Below are 15,363 nucleotides of genomic sequence, written 5' to 3' on the forward strand. Positions count from 1 at the left end.
GAGTTGAATTTCATATACCGTTCTAGATTCTAGAAAAGTGTAGGAATTGTGAATATGATTAGAACATTTTCTCGAACTTACTGGACGTATGGTATGTGTCTTTACTTGCTTCCTGCGTGTAAATTATTCTTCCTTCATTTTTCTGGCTATAGATTGAAGGACATTTCTTGCACATTTTGACTTAAATATGTTAACATGTTTTCGGATAGTATCTATTGATATTTTTCTACATATACCGCAATGGTAAGTTGTCCTAACGATAATATAGGTTAAAAAATGGAATAAAATGAAAGGGAATTATGGTTGTGAAAATTTTCAATCAAACTGGATACTGAACGTTTTCAGATCGGTCGCTATATTTATGGTTATATTCTTTTGCAGGTATCGCTCGGATATGTTTAGTTTACTGCAAAATACCAATGATTTCTTCTTGCATGTATTTCTGCTCAGTTATATTACACAGTGGGTATGATTCGTTGGTTTGTACAGCTTTAAATACAAATACGAATAAATTATGTTTAAAACTTTTACGCTTTAAGCACAATTTATTTGTCTTAGATGTCTTGAAATCATTTCTCGTTATTTAATTTATTTTTTGGAAGTTCTTTCCGTTAATTTCTTTATATTTTCATACTTCTTTGCTCAAAACGGTTTTAGTAACAGTGTGTTTTCTCTTGACATGTTTTCTTTTTGGCGTGTGATGCATTCAGTTTTCTACACTGTGGTTTTTAAATTCAGTTTTATAATATGTCATAATATGGCCATAAGGTCTGAAGTTGCGTTTTTTTTTTACATATAAGTTATTAACTTGATGATCGTTTCTATGAATTAATTCAAAATATGAGTTTTTCTTCAAATAGATTTTTTTTATTTATTTTTTTTTTTTTAAATAGTGTTGAAGGAGATTAACTGTATTCTGATAGGTCACTTATCTTCTTAATTGTCTTCTTGTAATGTTTGTCTCAAATGAAAAGTATTTTGTGTTACCGATTTTTAAATCAGGCAAATTTATGATGATTTTTTAGTGCTCCAGTTTCAGTTGTATGACGGTGGTTTATAACTTCAAATGGTATAAGTAAAATTATTTAATTGGGTTTCTTGAAAACTGGCCTGATAAAATTTGAGATTACAGTTATGCTATAGTGCAAGGCAAGAACAATTCCAGAATAAAGTTGCTCCTTTTTTGTGCTAATTGACTGCCATCGAAGTTGCCATGACTGGATGGTTTGTCTGTTAATAGGTTGAATCACAAATTTATTAGTAGCAGTGTTTTTTAGTAATCATGAAGTGATACATGAATCTTAACACTGGCCAATCATTTTATGCAAACAAGGTGTTCTACTTGCTTGTAGCGGTTACGTCAATTTTTATCATATCGTTGCACTCGTACTTCTCTACCACTATTTCAAGGACTTTATGCTTCATTTCTTTCTTAGCTCTTCCTTATTTTCTTTTTTTTTTTTGATGGTGTTGCAATTCCATATTCGTCTTTTAATCATTTATGATTCTTATTATTTGTGACAGAATTCATGACTATACCATGACTGTATATCGACGAACTATTTCAAGAAAATTTGGGTTCAAAGACTGTTTTAAGTTTTGAAATCTTTACTGTTCTCTTCGAAGGACAAAGTCTTCCAGAAATAAACATACTGTAATTAAACTAACGAAGATTATGCTAATTCAGTAGTTCTATTTTTAAGTATTATTTCTCTTGCTGAACTTTCATAGAGGAATTTGTTTAAAGGTGTTTGGCTCACCCGTCGAAAGATGCTACCACTTCTGTTTCCTGTCAGGATTTATTTGTTTTGCATAAATTTTCCTGATCTTAAATAAAATACTAATAAAATGCTGGCTGTCACTTTTAAAAGATAAAATAAAATAAAAGCAGAAGTGATTTATACAGTTTGTTTTGCATTTTTAACCATATTTTGGAAAATTTGAAACCTGAGATTTATGCTGTCAGTTATATGTATATAAAAATGCGTTAGTAAACATGATTATTTCCTCAATTACTATAATCTCTAAGTAAATTTGCTATTATGCAGTCACATTACCTAACATACCTTTTCTAATTTAAATATACACTTTTTCGAATGAAACGGTTCATATCTTTCTATTAGATTTCATTAGCCATAATTAATCTTGTTGTCATGTGCCTTATCTTTGTCTTGAAATCAAATCCGTGAATTTTTCAATTTATCGAATGTCCAAACTGCATCGAAGTAGTGCCGAAGTTGAACATTAGCATCAGAAACTCTTCCGGAAATACCACTTGTTAATCTATACGGATGTCTTCCTTTTTCCCTAACTGGAATTGACTTACTCTCTAAAGGCTTTATCAAGCATTGATATGACATTCCATAATGCACCCGAAAATGCCTTTGAATTCATCAGCTGATTATTCTTTCCAAATTCTGAAAGTTGAACTAAAACTATTTTGGCCTGCTATCTTTAATTTGTTTCATATGTCTGAAACATTTTGATTCCCAGAACAAAAACGCTGGGCGTCTTTATTGTTGTATTTTGGCATAATGGTTATTAATATAAAAAAAGAAATTAAGTTAATGTTTCGGATGATTTTTACAAGAGTTTCTTCTTGTGATGACTCGATTTACGTACTTAGTGAGAAATGGCGTGGTAGAGTTTTATAAATTCATATATTTCGACGGTGTTTTGAGTGTTCAATACCGTGCTAAAATATATGCAGGAAGTTCCTAAAATAATAAGTTTTTAAATTAGAAATATTCTAATAAGTGAACGGGATTATAAGGAGGACTTATCTTCTAATCCAACCATATGGCTATTTATCGGATTATTTATCGCCATTTTACTTTTATGTTATCTATTTATGTATAACTTAATTCAGCACATTGTTATATAAAGGACTAAACGCATCTCATGTGAATAGTCAGTTTGTATTTCCTTTAATTTTCATTGCAAATTTTCAGTTTTGGTATAAAAACGTCGCTTTCATTGTCGGTGTGGTTTCTATATCTTGTTTCTTAAGCAGCATCTTCAGTGCCTAAGATGGCCGGTGAAAAGAAAGATTTAAAGAAATACACAATTGCAGAAGTTGCTGCGCATAATGATGCCTCGTCCACATGGCTAATCATCGATAATAACGTTGGTTTATCAGATGTAAATATATATTGATAAATTTTAGTTCAAATATCAAATTATTGGAAGAAGTTCCACTTTTGTTTTTATTATTTCAACTTTTTTTTTCTAGTCAAATCTGTTGATTGATTTTTTTAAAACGGTTAACTGCAGTGACTGTCTGACATCTTTTATCGATTGGTATATTACTGATTGACTAGCACAACTGTCAGCTGCAGTTATTCAGTCTAATTACTTTTACAGGTCTACGATGTAACAAAATTTTTGGAAGAGCATCCAGGCGGGGATGAAGTTCTGCTGGAGCAAGCTGGTCAAAATGCAACAGAAAGTTTCAAAGACATTGGTCATTCGCGAGATGCTGTGGAGATGACTAAAGAATATCTGATTGGTTATTTGTGTGATCCGAATGCAACAGAAGCAATAGGAGACAAAACAAACTCAACCACCACACCAGTCATCGCCAAAGGCGACGTGTCATGGGTAGATATTATATTCAGTCCAACCTGGAGTAATTTTCTGATTCCTTTAGCTATATCTGGTGTCATATATCTTCTCTATCGGGGCATGAAAACTGCTTTTTGATTTTATATCTTGTTTTTGTGTTATGCTTTCTAAGCTTTTTTGTTACAAATTATATTTATACTTATACTGTTGCGTCTTATTGTCAGTATATTATTCCTCATTCTTTCTAGATCTTAAAGCAAACATTTCGGTCCCAAACAACTTTTCAGATTATAATCAGTTAAAAGTAAATTCCTTGTTGCATTGAGCTGTATTCCCAATATTACGACTTTTATCACATGATTTATTTGAAGCAAATGATTTGATGTGAATGCGATGCAATACAACAGTGATTTGTATTGAATGAGAAATTTTAATTTTAAGCTTATGTATCCTTGTAATAGGATTTAAATTTAGGATTACAGAACGATTCTGTTTTATGAGACACATTGTGGTTGAGAACTCAGTTCTGAGCAGTGAAAGGAAGATATAAATTAGTGATTATTGTTGAAATGATTAATCGTTATAATTTCATCACCTGTCTACAATAAAATTTGTACTATATATACGCCATGCTTTTCTTCCCCAATTTATTTACAATTTTTAGTAACTTTTCAAGTTGTACACTTGCCTTCGATGGCAATGGCAGATAGTTCATGATCAGTTTTGCACATTTTTTGTGACTGAGAAATATTGGTCGTTCTTGATCAGTCATAAGATGCAAATGACATGTTCTGAAAACTACGCTCCATAACTCATTCATAATTTTTATACGGATTATAACCCAATGTACGCTTAAGTTATAAAAGTGTAGGTTGAAAAATGGATAGGATATTTTCTTTTGATCCAGCGAAACAATAAGTTATTTGATGAGCTGTTGGAGGATATATCTGTTAAAAACGCGGTGACCAGAGACTGCATTTTCTCTAGATAGCCAAATGTATGACTTCATATTTGATCTGATAAGTTTTCAATAGAGTTTTAAGTCCATAGGCGTAGGTTACGTATTGGTGAAAAAAAAAAAAAAAAAAAAAACTTATAATTATGCTTGAATGATTGGCCGTACTGGTAAGTTGAAACTTGTAAAGCAAACAAGAAGCAGTGAATATCACCACTTTGCTTTTTCGTTATCTCTAATAGTGGTCACTACTAATCGAACTTGTAAATATTACTGTGGGTATCGGTCACTGAACACCGAACTGCGGATTTATCAAAGACAAATGAATTTAAAATTTCGAGATCAGCCGACTTCCTATTTTATTCTACTAGTGGATAACACTACCTAAAAACATCGGAATAGCATTGGCAATAATTGATTCTGCTAACGAAAATAAGTGAGCTCTGTGTGATACCTGTGCATGACGGAATGAGCGACACTTAAGCAGCATCCAGCTGGAAGAGTCATTTTCACATCTATGCCATCTGCCAATTCACATTCGTAGAACTGTTGTTTATCCAATATATGCAAAAATTGTTTAGCAAAATTTATAGTGTGGGACATCTGGAATATCAGTAGTCGTGTTCCTGCATTATGCGCAGTTTGTCCATCTACACGTCATTTCTCAATGCGTTTCCGTATAAAATATTTCTACTGCTTAAAAGTACCTTCTTTTTTAAACTTTCACTGTGTCATTACTTACCTTGTACAGCATTAATGAGACCAACTTACGTTATGTCTTTATTACCACCCTTGCTATCAGTATCATGGATATGCAACCACTTTCGAGAGTTGACTTCATCTCCACCAATAAATAATGGGCCGCATTGCACAGATAGTCAGGTTTCGGATGGACTAATCCTTTTTAGCGAACAGGAAGAAGTGGTCCGGCAGCAACGTTACATGGTCACAAAGGTATGACACCAACCTAACGAGAATGGGCTTACGCAGACAGACACAACGTTTCACAAGTATCCGCGCAGCCTTTCATGGGCTGTTACGAAGTTGCAGTCTGCAGTTTGTTCCGTTTTTCTGCACTACTTGAATTGGGTTATGTTGCTGGGTTTTGCTCGTGAGCTTCTTCTAAATGACTGAAGTAAGCGTGATGAACTATTTCTCATCTCAGTCCAGGTTGTTTTCCATGGGTGAACTTTTGACTTAAAGTTAGGCAGTCCTCATTTTTTACAATTACTGGGTCTAGTAAGATAAATAAGTGCAGATATTTTCAGATTTTCAAGAATTTTTGTATAAAATAAAAACAACTAGGTCAGAACCAAACGTATTAATGATGGATGTCGAAAATGATTTGGTTAATGAAAATGTTAGAAGTTGAATTCGGGATGAATGAATGCATGGACACAAGTACAACGTCTCTTCTAATAATTTGTATTCCTTATGCACAAATAATGTGACAGAATTTCCTCTGGGTGCTGTATATTCCACCGATTTATGCTAAAAAAAATATGTGTTCTGAAAGTGGTGCTGAAATATTAGTTGTTAATAAGGTGTATGTCGTCATTTTCGTTAAAATGTGAAGTTCTCATTTTTTTTAATCCTAAAAAAAATTTTACCTATTTACATTTTTGATATAGGTGAATGAAAAGCCAAGTAGTGTGTGGTTGTTTCCAGAATATAAGAAGAATTTTAATGACCGTGTTGTGTTTCGTTTCGTTTTATTGCAAGGATGCTTTTTCTTTGTGCCGTACAGAATTTGAATACTGGCGAGAAATTTACTCGTAGTTAAGTTTTACATTTATATCTTATCGGATCCAGCTGTGCTATAACATTCATTTGATTGCTGGAGTTGAGTGAATATAGATATTATCAGAATTGGAACATGTTTTTGTATAAATGTTTTGACCACTTTACAGATCTATGGGAAGTTCTTGAGTACATCTCACTGACGACTAATCGTAGTATTCGGTTCACTGGTTGTTATAAACAGTGCCGAAAATGTTTTGTAGATGCAACAGTGGATGTTGATGGAACTCCAACTCATATAGACGAGCCATACAATGTAGTAGATAAGATAATAAACCGGTTGTTTGGCTACTTGTATCACCGCTGCTGTGTTTGTCACTCTACTGATATTATCACTGGTAGCAAGGAAGCAGCATTTTATTAATGAGTGCGCGAAGACTATCAGATTGTGATCATTCAAAAAGCGGAATTTGCGCACGGTTAGTAAATAATCATTGCTGATTTCAAACTGTGGAGAGTGATTAAATGTTTGCTTGAAGGCGGTGAATCATCAGTGGTTTCAAAATTTTGATTAAGTGACTGAATAAAAATAATTGAAATGAGTGGGAAAAGTACGGAAGTCAAATCAAAACAATGCAGGAATGTAAACAGTGAATATTGTGAACAAAACACAGTAGCGATTTCGGATCCCGCATGAAGATTCCGAGAGTTTGAGCTGTTTGAGCTTTCTATAAGAATTAAAGTTTCCAGTGGGCTAATGTTATTAGCGTATTAACAATTATTTGTAAGCGCGCTAATATTCGTTTACATTGAGTTATTGATATGGACTTTTGTTCTTGATTCATTAATTAGATATTTTACTTATCACAAATAGATAATTTGATTGTGATGCTAGTTGTGACATATAAAAAAGAACAAGATATGCATCACTTCTACTTGGCTTATTCGTTCATACATTTTTTTTTTTTCCATAGATGGCTTATTTGAAGGAAATCTCATGCTGTACAAAAGATTAATGTTTATTTCTGCCAAAGCTATATAGGATTGAATTCTAATACGAGTATTTTAAAGGATATTTTTATGAACATTTTGTCCTTTTTTCCTTCCTTTTGAGTATATTTTTTATTGCCATTCTTAATCCATTTCTAGGTGTGTTCTTCAAAAAGCCTTCAATTTGTCGAACAATGAAGCTCTCTGTGTCACACAACCACAGCGCCTCTCCTGTAATAATTTGTATTCCTTATGCACAAATAAAGTGACAAAATTTCCTCTGGGTGCTGTGTATTCTACCGATTCATACCAAAAAAGTATGGATTCTGAAAGTGGTGCTGAAATATTAATTGTTAGTAAGGTATATGTTGTCATCTTCATTAAAGTGTAAAGTTTTCATTTTTTTAAATTTCAGAAAAAAATTGTCTAGGCATTATAGGTCGGTTGTACAGTTACCGGATTTGAATATTACTTGTGCTATGCAACTGCAGAATCATATTATCGTCCATTATCGCTTATTGTTATTTTCTCTGACCAAATTCATTCCGATGAACATATATTAAAAATCACTATATCGTTATCATATGATATATCAATATGATCGAAAATGATTATTCATTCCGCTAACTGTAATGATTAAAATATTAAAGGAAGGAGCCATTTAATTGCACCACTACTGCTGAGATGAATAATGAAATATTAGTTTTTAGATGTACTGAGTTTGGTTTTTTGCAGAAGAGCAGTACTGCATCACTTTGTGTTGATGATGGTTCAACAGTTGCCGAACTCAGAAAAGTTATTTCTTCGGAAAGTCTAAACTTGGGACCGCGCACTGCAGGTGACGGTGCAGATGACGAAGAAAGTTTAACTGGTACTATTATTTCTGGTGAGTACATATGGCAGGGAAATTGTGAAAATGATGGACTTACATCCAGATTCAGTGTGTCTAAAGTGGAAAAGCGAAAAAATCCTGGAGCATGTGTTGAGCCAGAAAACAGAGATGAAATAAATATGACAAAGCAAAATAATGTTAAAGTAAGACTTCTTAAATTTATTATTAATTGGCTTGCGTAGTTATTTAACTCTGTGTCATGCCTTTACTGGAGGTATAAAGACGTGCGGTAAAGAATATATGAGGTTCTTTCTTATAAATTCCCCGTTTAAATTGTTTAAGTTGTCCGTATAGTTGACTGGAAAAAAAATATTCGAAATTATTGAAGAATAATTCATCTATACTTTTCGCAGAGCTAAAGGGATTACAGAGTTTGTGCTGAAAAAAAATTTAGGGTATTAACTTCATGTTTCATGTTGGTTGTTTCAGTTTTTTTTCTTTTATTTAAAAAATTTAGTTTTCAGAATTTTCCTCGTTTTGCTGTAACTAATCGAAGTTGGCTGTTGAGGTTATTTGAATCAGATTTGTTCGACATTCGAATAGCTATACGGTATCTATCCAGTTGTAAGGAAGCTGGTGTTTTAAATTACTTGGGTCAGTTACTAAATCGTTAAAATAGATAAATAGATTTTCAGCTTTTCACTTCCTTGAAGTGCGGTGCGTAATGCGATTCACTAAAAAAAACTTAGAATTCAGAAATTTAAATAGAAATGAACGATTTAATGTGTTTTATTTATTTCTAGGTAATCGACTATTTGATTTGCCGACTGAAATGGTGGACTTTTATATACCACAGCTTATAGTACTATATATAAATATGCAGGAAGTTGCGGAAGTCATTCATCCTTATATAGTTAAAAGGTTAATCCTTAAATGTGTTCGATACTTGTTTGCGCTTGTAGTTAACAAATTTTATTTCGTAGTGATGCTTATGTTAACTATTAATGATACGAAAGGAACATTTGATATGTCGTTCGTGATTATGAATATTTTAGCATATTTCAGTGTGGAAGTGTGATTGGTTCTTAATGTTTTTCTCAAATTCGTTTTCCCTGAATCTCTTCTTACGTCATTAAAAAAAATTCATTTTAGATGCAAGGATAGTGTCGAGTTTTCACTGGAATGTTGTTGGTTATTGGATGCCTATGGAATCAATATATTTCGAAAATTCGAACAGAAATCTCATGGACATCATTTACGGCAATCAATTTTGAATGAATTTCGTGAAAGATCAGATGATCTCAAGTCAACTCTCATGTCGTTGTCATCGCCTGCACAGCAGCATTTTCGGACTCTTTCAGAAGCCAGTAAACATTTCTGAATCGTTTCATTGGGCATCCTGCTGTGCAAAATCTGAATAGTTCGTTATTGAGGAACTATTTCTATTTTCACTGAAAAATATTCTGGCGGATAATTTTATTTGGTGGCCAAGTTTTAGACATTTTCCTTACTTTTCAGGCGTCATTTGATAGTAGCTGATGTCAAGGATAACTAGTTAAAAGTACACTGTGCAGACAGTTTAGGTTGTTTACCTTCAAACCAATGTATTCTGGACTGAAACAAATTTGTGGTAGTTGGTACACTTTTATACAGGCTATGCCAACTAATTTCATAAATCGTAGAAATTTTCTTCTTTTTTTTTTCTTTCTCCAGACCTGTGCAGAAGTGTTAATAAAGCTCAGCAAGTAATCCCAAAAATGCAAAACAGCGATGAAGTTTTAAGTAATAAAAATATTCATCATGCAGAAATTTTTGGAGATTTAACTAGTGGTAAGTGGTTTTTCATATGCACAGCGTTAATATATTTGCACTCATAGTCATCTGTTTTCTATTTCGTGACGCACATGAATGGATTAACGAGATTTCCACTATCCCTATCTACTATCTAACGAAACCACAGCTAAGGGAAGGGCTTGGCAAACAACTGAGGAAGAAGACTCTTTTGAGCTTGACTTTAAACGTAAGAAACTTCATTTCTTTAACGATGAACTACTTCTTGTATTTTATTAGTCCTTTTTTTAGTCTTTCCATACAGAAAGAGATGAAGAAGTTACTTTTAACATCCGAAATTTGTCAAAAGTTCTGTTAATCTTAGTAGATGATATTCACCCGTCTTTAACTTGACTTCAACTAATTATTGTGGGAATTTTGTATGTAACTGCAGTAACTTCTGGAATTTCATGTATATAACTGAGTGATATGTTGTTGTAAACTGGTTCAAAAAACATTAATTTTTATAGGTGGTGCTTTTGACAATGGTTGTCCTTGTTTTGATGATGAACAATGCATAATTGATAAGGAAAATGTGATGAATATGGAGTGTACGTGTGGGGTTTGTTAAGTTAAAGATCTTTGTAAACTAAAATGGAATATGTCTAAAGATCTTGAATGCTCAATAGTGAAATCAGATCACCTTGCAATGAAATAACACAGTTTCTTTTTATAGGCGCTTAAAATTCAGCCGGAACAGGAATTCGTAAAGGCTTTGATGAATATTGGTAATAAATTAAAAGTTTTTTCAAACAAAGATGATCGAACTCGATGTTTGGTTGATGAATTGTGTAAAATTAATGTCAATCTTCCTGCACGGGTATGGCTGCCGCTCTATGCACATTCACTGAAACATATTGTCCTTCGAATACCACCACTTGCTGGATGCATACTTAATAGTAAAGACAAGGTGAATCAGATTTTGACAATTACGAATGTAGTTTATGAAGAATACATAGAGATCGTTTTTTGGTTGCACCAATTTTTTTAGACTTCTTTCACCTAAGCTTCAAGGACAAAAATTTCTCACGAAAGATTATGCACTGCTAGCAGTTTTATTGATGCTTGTTAAGCATGTGAATTTTTAGGCTCCATACTGTTTATTTGTGGAAGTGCTTGAAGTAACGGATATACGACAGACGAAAGTGCCCAAACGTATCAGTGATATTGAAGCAGCAGAATATCAGCGCAAAGGGCGCGATATTTTTGCTTCGATGACGGATACAGCCACTAAATTAAAGATAAGTAATGAAGAAGTTAGTTTTAGTAATTTTATTACATTAACTACAATACATGACATCAGTTACTAGAAGTAATGTATTCATGCATTTGGGTGGGTTGTTTTATATTTTCTCAAAAAAAAAAGTATTCATGATATCGTACTCCCTGTAAGTGCTCATAACACATAATGGTTGGTCATTTTGCAAAAAACAAAAAAAAAAAATCTGAGCATTTTTCTAAATATGACGCTGTAACTTCAAGGACTATATCTCTGTCGTTGAAAAAAAGTTCGTTAGTCTTAAATCAAATTGAAATGAGTGCTGAAAAAATAGCGAAAGAAAGGAAAAAGACGTGTGAAAAAAAAGAAAGGAAAAAGACGTTAATAGCAGTTAATCATCAATAATCCAATTTTAGCTGCAGTAAAATTCTTTGTAGACCCGAATAAAATCCAATAATCTGATGGGTGTTTTCCCAGAGTCAAAGGAAAAGGGAAATATGATTGATATTCGGAAACGATTTTCGCTTTGGGTTAAGGATCCCAAGCGTCAAGTAAGTTTTGTGGTTAAATGTTAGAATTATTTTGTTTCATGCAGAAATTTAGACGCAGTGTTATTAGAAAACCTGTGACTTGTTGAATAGATCATCTTTTGTATCACTTTTATATTATATTTTTCTTAATAATTAATCTTGAAAGTCTCAAGTAAAAAGAGTTAATAATGCGCTAAATTTTCTTTTTTCTATATTGGATTTAAAAGTTTTGTTAATGAAAGTTGAAGTTCATTATTCAATGTTTTGCTATCTTTTTTCTTTGGTATTCAGTGGTTTATATTCATTTCGTTTTATTTCAATAAAAAAATTTTGATTTATAAGCTTGTTTGCTGACACCCATAACTTACAGCTACGCGACACACCTGATGATCCATCAGCATCAGCGATGAGTGAACCCTGGGAGGAAAAAGTAGCACGGATAAGGCATTCTTCGCCATATGGACGTCATCCTTTTTGGCGTTTATTGCCAGTAATCGTGAAAACTGGTGACGATTTGAGACAGGAATTGTTGGCTTATCAGTTGCTTTCCGTTTTGCGGGTACAGCTTTCACATATCATCATTTTCTTTATTATTTTGACAAAATAATGTGACTTTAAATTTAATTCAACATTTATTTATTTTTAATGGTTTTCTTTATTGACTTCTATTCCTGCTTTAATATTTTACATTTAATAGTGAAATGCCATTGAGCTTTTATATTCAGTTTCATTTTTTATTATCAATTAACTTTAGCTTGAAAGTTTTATCGAAAATGAATGAAGAATTTTATTTTTTGACCTGTCTGCTTTCTCTTTCTTTCATCTCACGTTTTGTGACAGCGTTCATTTCCTTTTGGTTAGGATTCTGTCTCCTATATAAGCAATTATTCAAATTAGGGTCATCTTTAAATGCTTCGTTTCAAAAAGTCTTCGTACAAAATGCTTATTTGGAATGAAACTTTATTGAATTTAATTGAAGTTAATTTTATAACATTATCTCGAAATTAGAAATGAAAGCCAGTACCAATGTCGATAGTGCTGGAAGCTTGGTTGCTTTCGTTTTATGTAATTTATTTTCTTGATTCTAGAATATTTGGATAGAAGAGAAAGTTCCGCTATATCTGAGACCATATAAAATAGTAGTTTGCTCATCAAATTCAGGAATGATTGAACCAATATTAGATGCCTCTTCATTACATCAGGTATAATTTTTACTGTTATATGCAATCTTTTTTCTTAAATTTCTAACTCATTTAATCTACTAACTCTAAGTTTTGAAAATCTTTTGTATTTTCTTTCAATACTAGAAACAAAATAACTGCTTTTAGGAGTGGTAATTGTAGTAGCAGTCACTAAAACAGTGTTTCAAAAAAGCTGTAGTTTTAAATAATATTTTCAGATTAAGAAAAATATGATGATTCGTAGTTCAACATTCGGTGCAGTACAACCAGCGCTACTGACACATTTTTTTGAAACATTTGGTCCTCCAAGTTCTGAAGCATTCCTTGTTGCGCAGCAGAATTTTGTACGAAGCTGTGCAGGATACAGTCTTGCTTGTTATTTCTTACAAGTTAAAGACAGGTTAGATTTTTTTCAAGATAATTTTAATTGTAGAAGAAAATACGTTTATTGATAAGAGGCTTGAGACATTGTATATATATTTTCAGTTTCACATCTTTGCTATTTATGTGACTTTTATTTTTTCTTTAATTAGACAGAAGTGCGCATTTATTTCTTATAGGTTAGGCAACCAAGTGTCCGTAGGGCATAAATCATTTCCATTCACCTCTTTTCATACGCCAAATATTTTTCATCTAATGGCAGATCAAATTCCAAGCAACAAAATATGACAAAAAGTCTTAAATTTTTATGGTGTATTTGCGAGGTATTTGAAAAATGGGAAGAAAAACAAAACTCATCAGTTTGATGAATTATCTTGGTTTTTCATTTTAATGAAATTTTAATTACAGGCACAATGGTAACATATTATTGGATTCTGAAGGACATTTGATACATATCGATTTCGGTTACATACTTTCCATATCACCGAAAAATCTGGGTTTCGAAACTTCACCATTCAAACTAACACAAGAGTTAGTTGATGTTATGGGTGGTTTAGATAGCGATATGTTCAGCTATTATAAAATTCTAATCCTGAAAGGTTTGCTGGCAACTAGGAAACATTACGAGCAAGTAGTCAGCATCGTTGAAATAATGATTAATGGTTTGCGTTTCTATGTTTCTTACTTTTTTCTTTTTTTATTGTCATTAAAGTTTTTTTATTTCATGAAATTTGGTTTCATTTGTAATATTTTACTGCATTAGTTATCTTGTCTTTTCACACATCCCAGAAGCACTTGGATCATTTTAAAGAGAATTGTTTGTCTAAATATTTTACATCTTTGTTTAAATATTTTACAGGTTCACAGTTACCCTGTTTTCGTGGTGGCAGCAGTACGATTCGTCTCCTAAAAGATCGTTTTCACATGAATTACACGGAAGAGCAATTGAGAACACTAGTAGACGCCATGGTTGAACAAAGTCGTGATTCTATTACTACAAGACTTTATGATAATTACCAATATTACAGTAATGGTATATTGTGAAAGACAAAAGTGGCAAGTTATAAAATTGGGGACGAAGGACTACAAAAGTGCATGTGTTATAAAATTAAGTGTAAGTATTAGTTATATTAAGTATGAAGTACCATTTTTGAATATGACATGTCATTACAAGGGATTTCATAGGCTTTTTCTTTATTGTGAAGTGTTTTAAATTAAGAGTTTATTGATGTTCAGTAATTTTTTCGGTTGAACCAGGATTTTTCCAGTTCACTAGCTTTTGTAAGCTCATCTAGTATATTTAAGAAATATATCAAAAATAATGAATGTTTTTCCCTCGTATGGTCTTGCATTATTATTATCGTCTATTATTTTGCTGAAATATGTCTTTTAGTTTGCTTCTAGTGATCACGCACTACTTATATGTATTCGAATTTTAACTTTTGATCACACTAATATCCTTTGTAGTCACTTCTGTGCAACAATTCTTTATCAAGGTCCTTCCTTTTGTCTAGCTATATTTCTAACTAAATTTAGTATGCTTTTTTTTCTAAGTATGTTTTCGGTTTTCTAATTAATTCCTGTTGAAAAGAATTCTAGTTTACTGTCCATCAATCTGTGCATAAAATTCGCATCACTAAATTGGAAAGGAATAAGAAATTCCACTTTTTCAAAATAGAAAATATGATTGAAGATTTTTCTTTTCAAATTGTCCCATTAGATCGTGATGAAATACTAGAAATAAAAAAAAAATGCGGTATTTTCTATCACATTTATGATTGATCAAAGGAATCGGCCTCATTTGATAGACGAGACGAACATAATTATTATTTTCTGTTTTTCCCATATCTGCTATCACCTTGATAAAATTGTAATAATCTTATTAATATGTTTAATTCCCTTTTTCTATTTGCTCATGGTGACTATTGTGTCCGTTATTTCCAATGTGAATTGTATTAGTGAAATTTTGTTGATGTTTATGTTTACTCTTTTCAGTTATTTTATTTGGCATCTCAAAATGCATGGTGCCACATTGTTTTGTGAAAGATAGGGTATATATGTACGCTGTTGATTTACCACACACCTAGGATCCTTGTGCTTATTATTTAGCTTCACTTTTTTCCTCTCTTCTATCCCTTTCC

The 15,363-nt window shown here is 32.3% G+C and overlaps 2 protein-coding genes across 3 annotated transcripts; both read left to right on the forward strand.

The window, feature by feature from the left end:
* Positions 1–3,030: 3,030 nt before the first annotated feature.
* Positions 3,031–3,702, forward strand: Bma-cytb-5.2 (Uncharacterized protein; the record flags this gene model as incomplete). Its single annotated transcript, XM_001897993.2, has 2 exons — positions 3,031–3,126; positions 3,364–3,702. The coding sequence occupies 2 exons, from the start codon at positions 3,031–3,033 to the stop codon at positions 3,700–3,702; spliced, it is 435 nt and encodes a 144-aa protein (XP_001898028.1).
* Positions 3,703–6,682: 2,980 nt separating this feature from the next.
* On the forward strand, positions 6,683–14,266 carry Bma-pifk-1 (Uncharacterized protein; the record flags this gene model as incomplete). 2 transcript variants are annotated; one of them, XM_043075230.1, is made up of 16 exons in its annotated part: positions 6,683–6,738; positions 7,409–7,610; positions 7,985–8,284; positions 8,606–8,735; positions 8,885–9,002; positions 9,234–9,448; positions 9,795–9,911; positions 10,382–10,473; positions 10,588–10,821; positions 11,000–11,167; positions 11,568–11,681; positions 12,031–12,219; positions 12,749–12,862; positions 13,060–13,241; positions 13,631–13,884; positions 14,082–14,266. In XM_043075230.1, the coding sequence occupies 16 exons, from the start codon at positions 6,683–6,685 to the stop codon at positions 14,264–14,266; spliced, it is 2,670 nt and encodes an 889-aa protein (XP_042931164.1). The 2 variants fall into 2 exon arrangements, with proteins under 2 accessions (XP_042931164.1, XP_001898029.1); XM_001897994.1 differs by lacking the exon at positions 6,683–6,738 and having other exon boundaries at positions 7,569–7,610.
* Between the last annotated feature and the right edge of the window lie 1,097 nt (positions 14,267–15,363).

The sequence above is a fragment of the Brugia malayi genome (genome assembly GCF_000002995.4).
Source record: "Brugia malayi strain FR3 genome assembly, contig: Bm_v4_ChrX_scaffold_001, whole genome shotgun sequence".
NCBI lineage: Eukaryota > Metazoa > Nematoda > Chromadorea > Rhabditida > Onchocercidae > Brugia > Brugia malayi.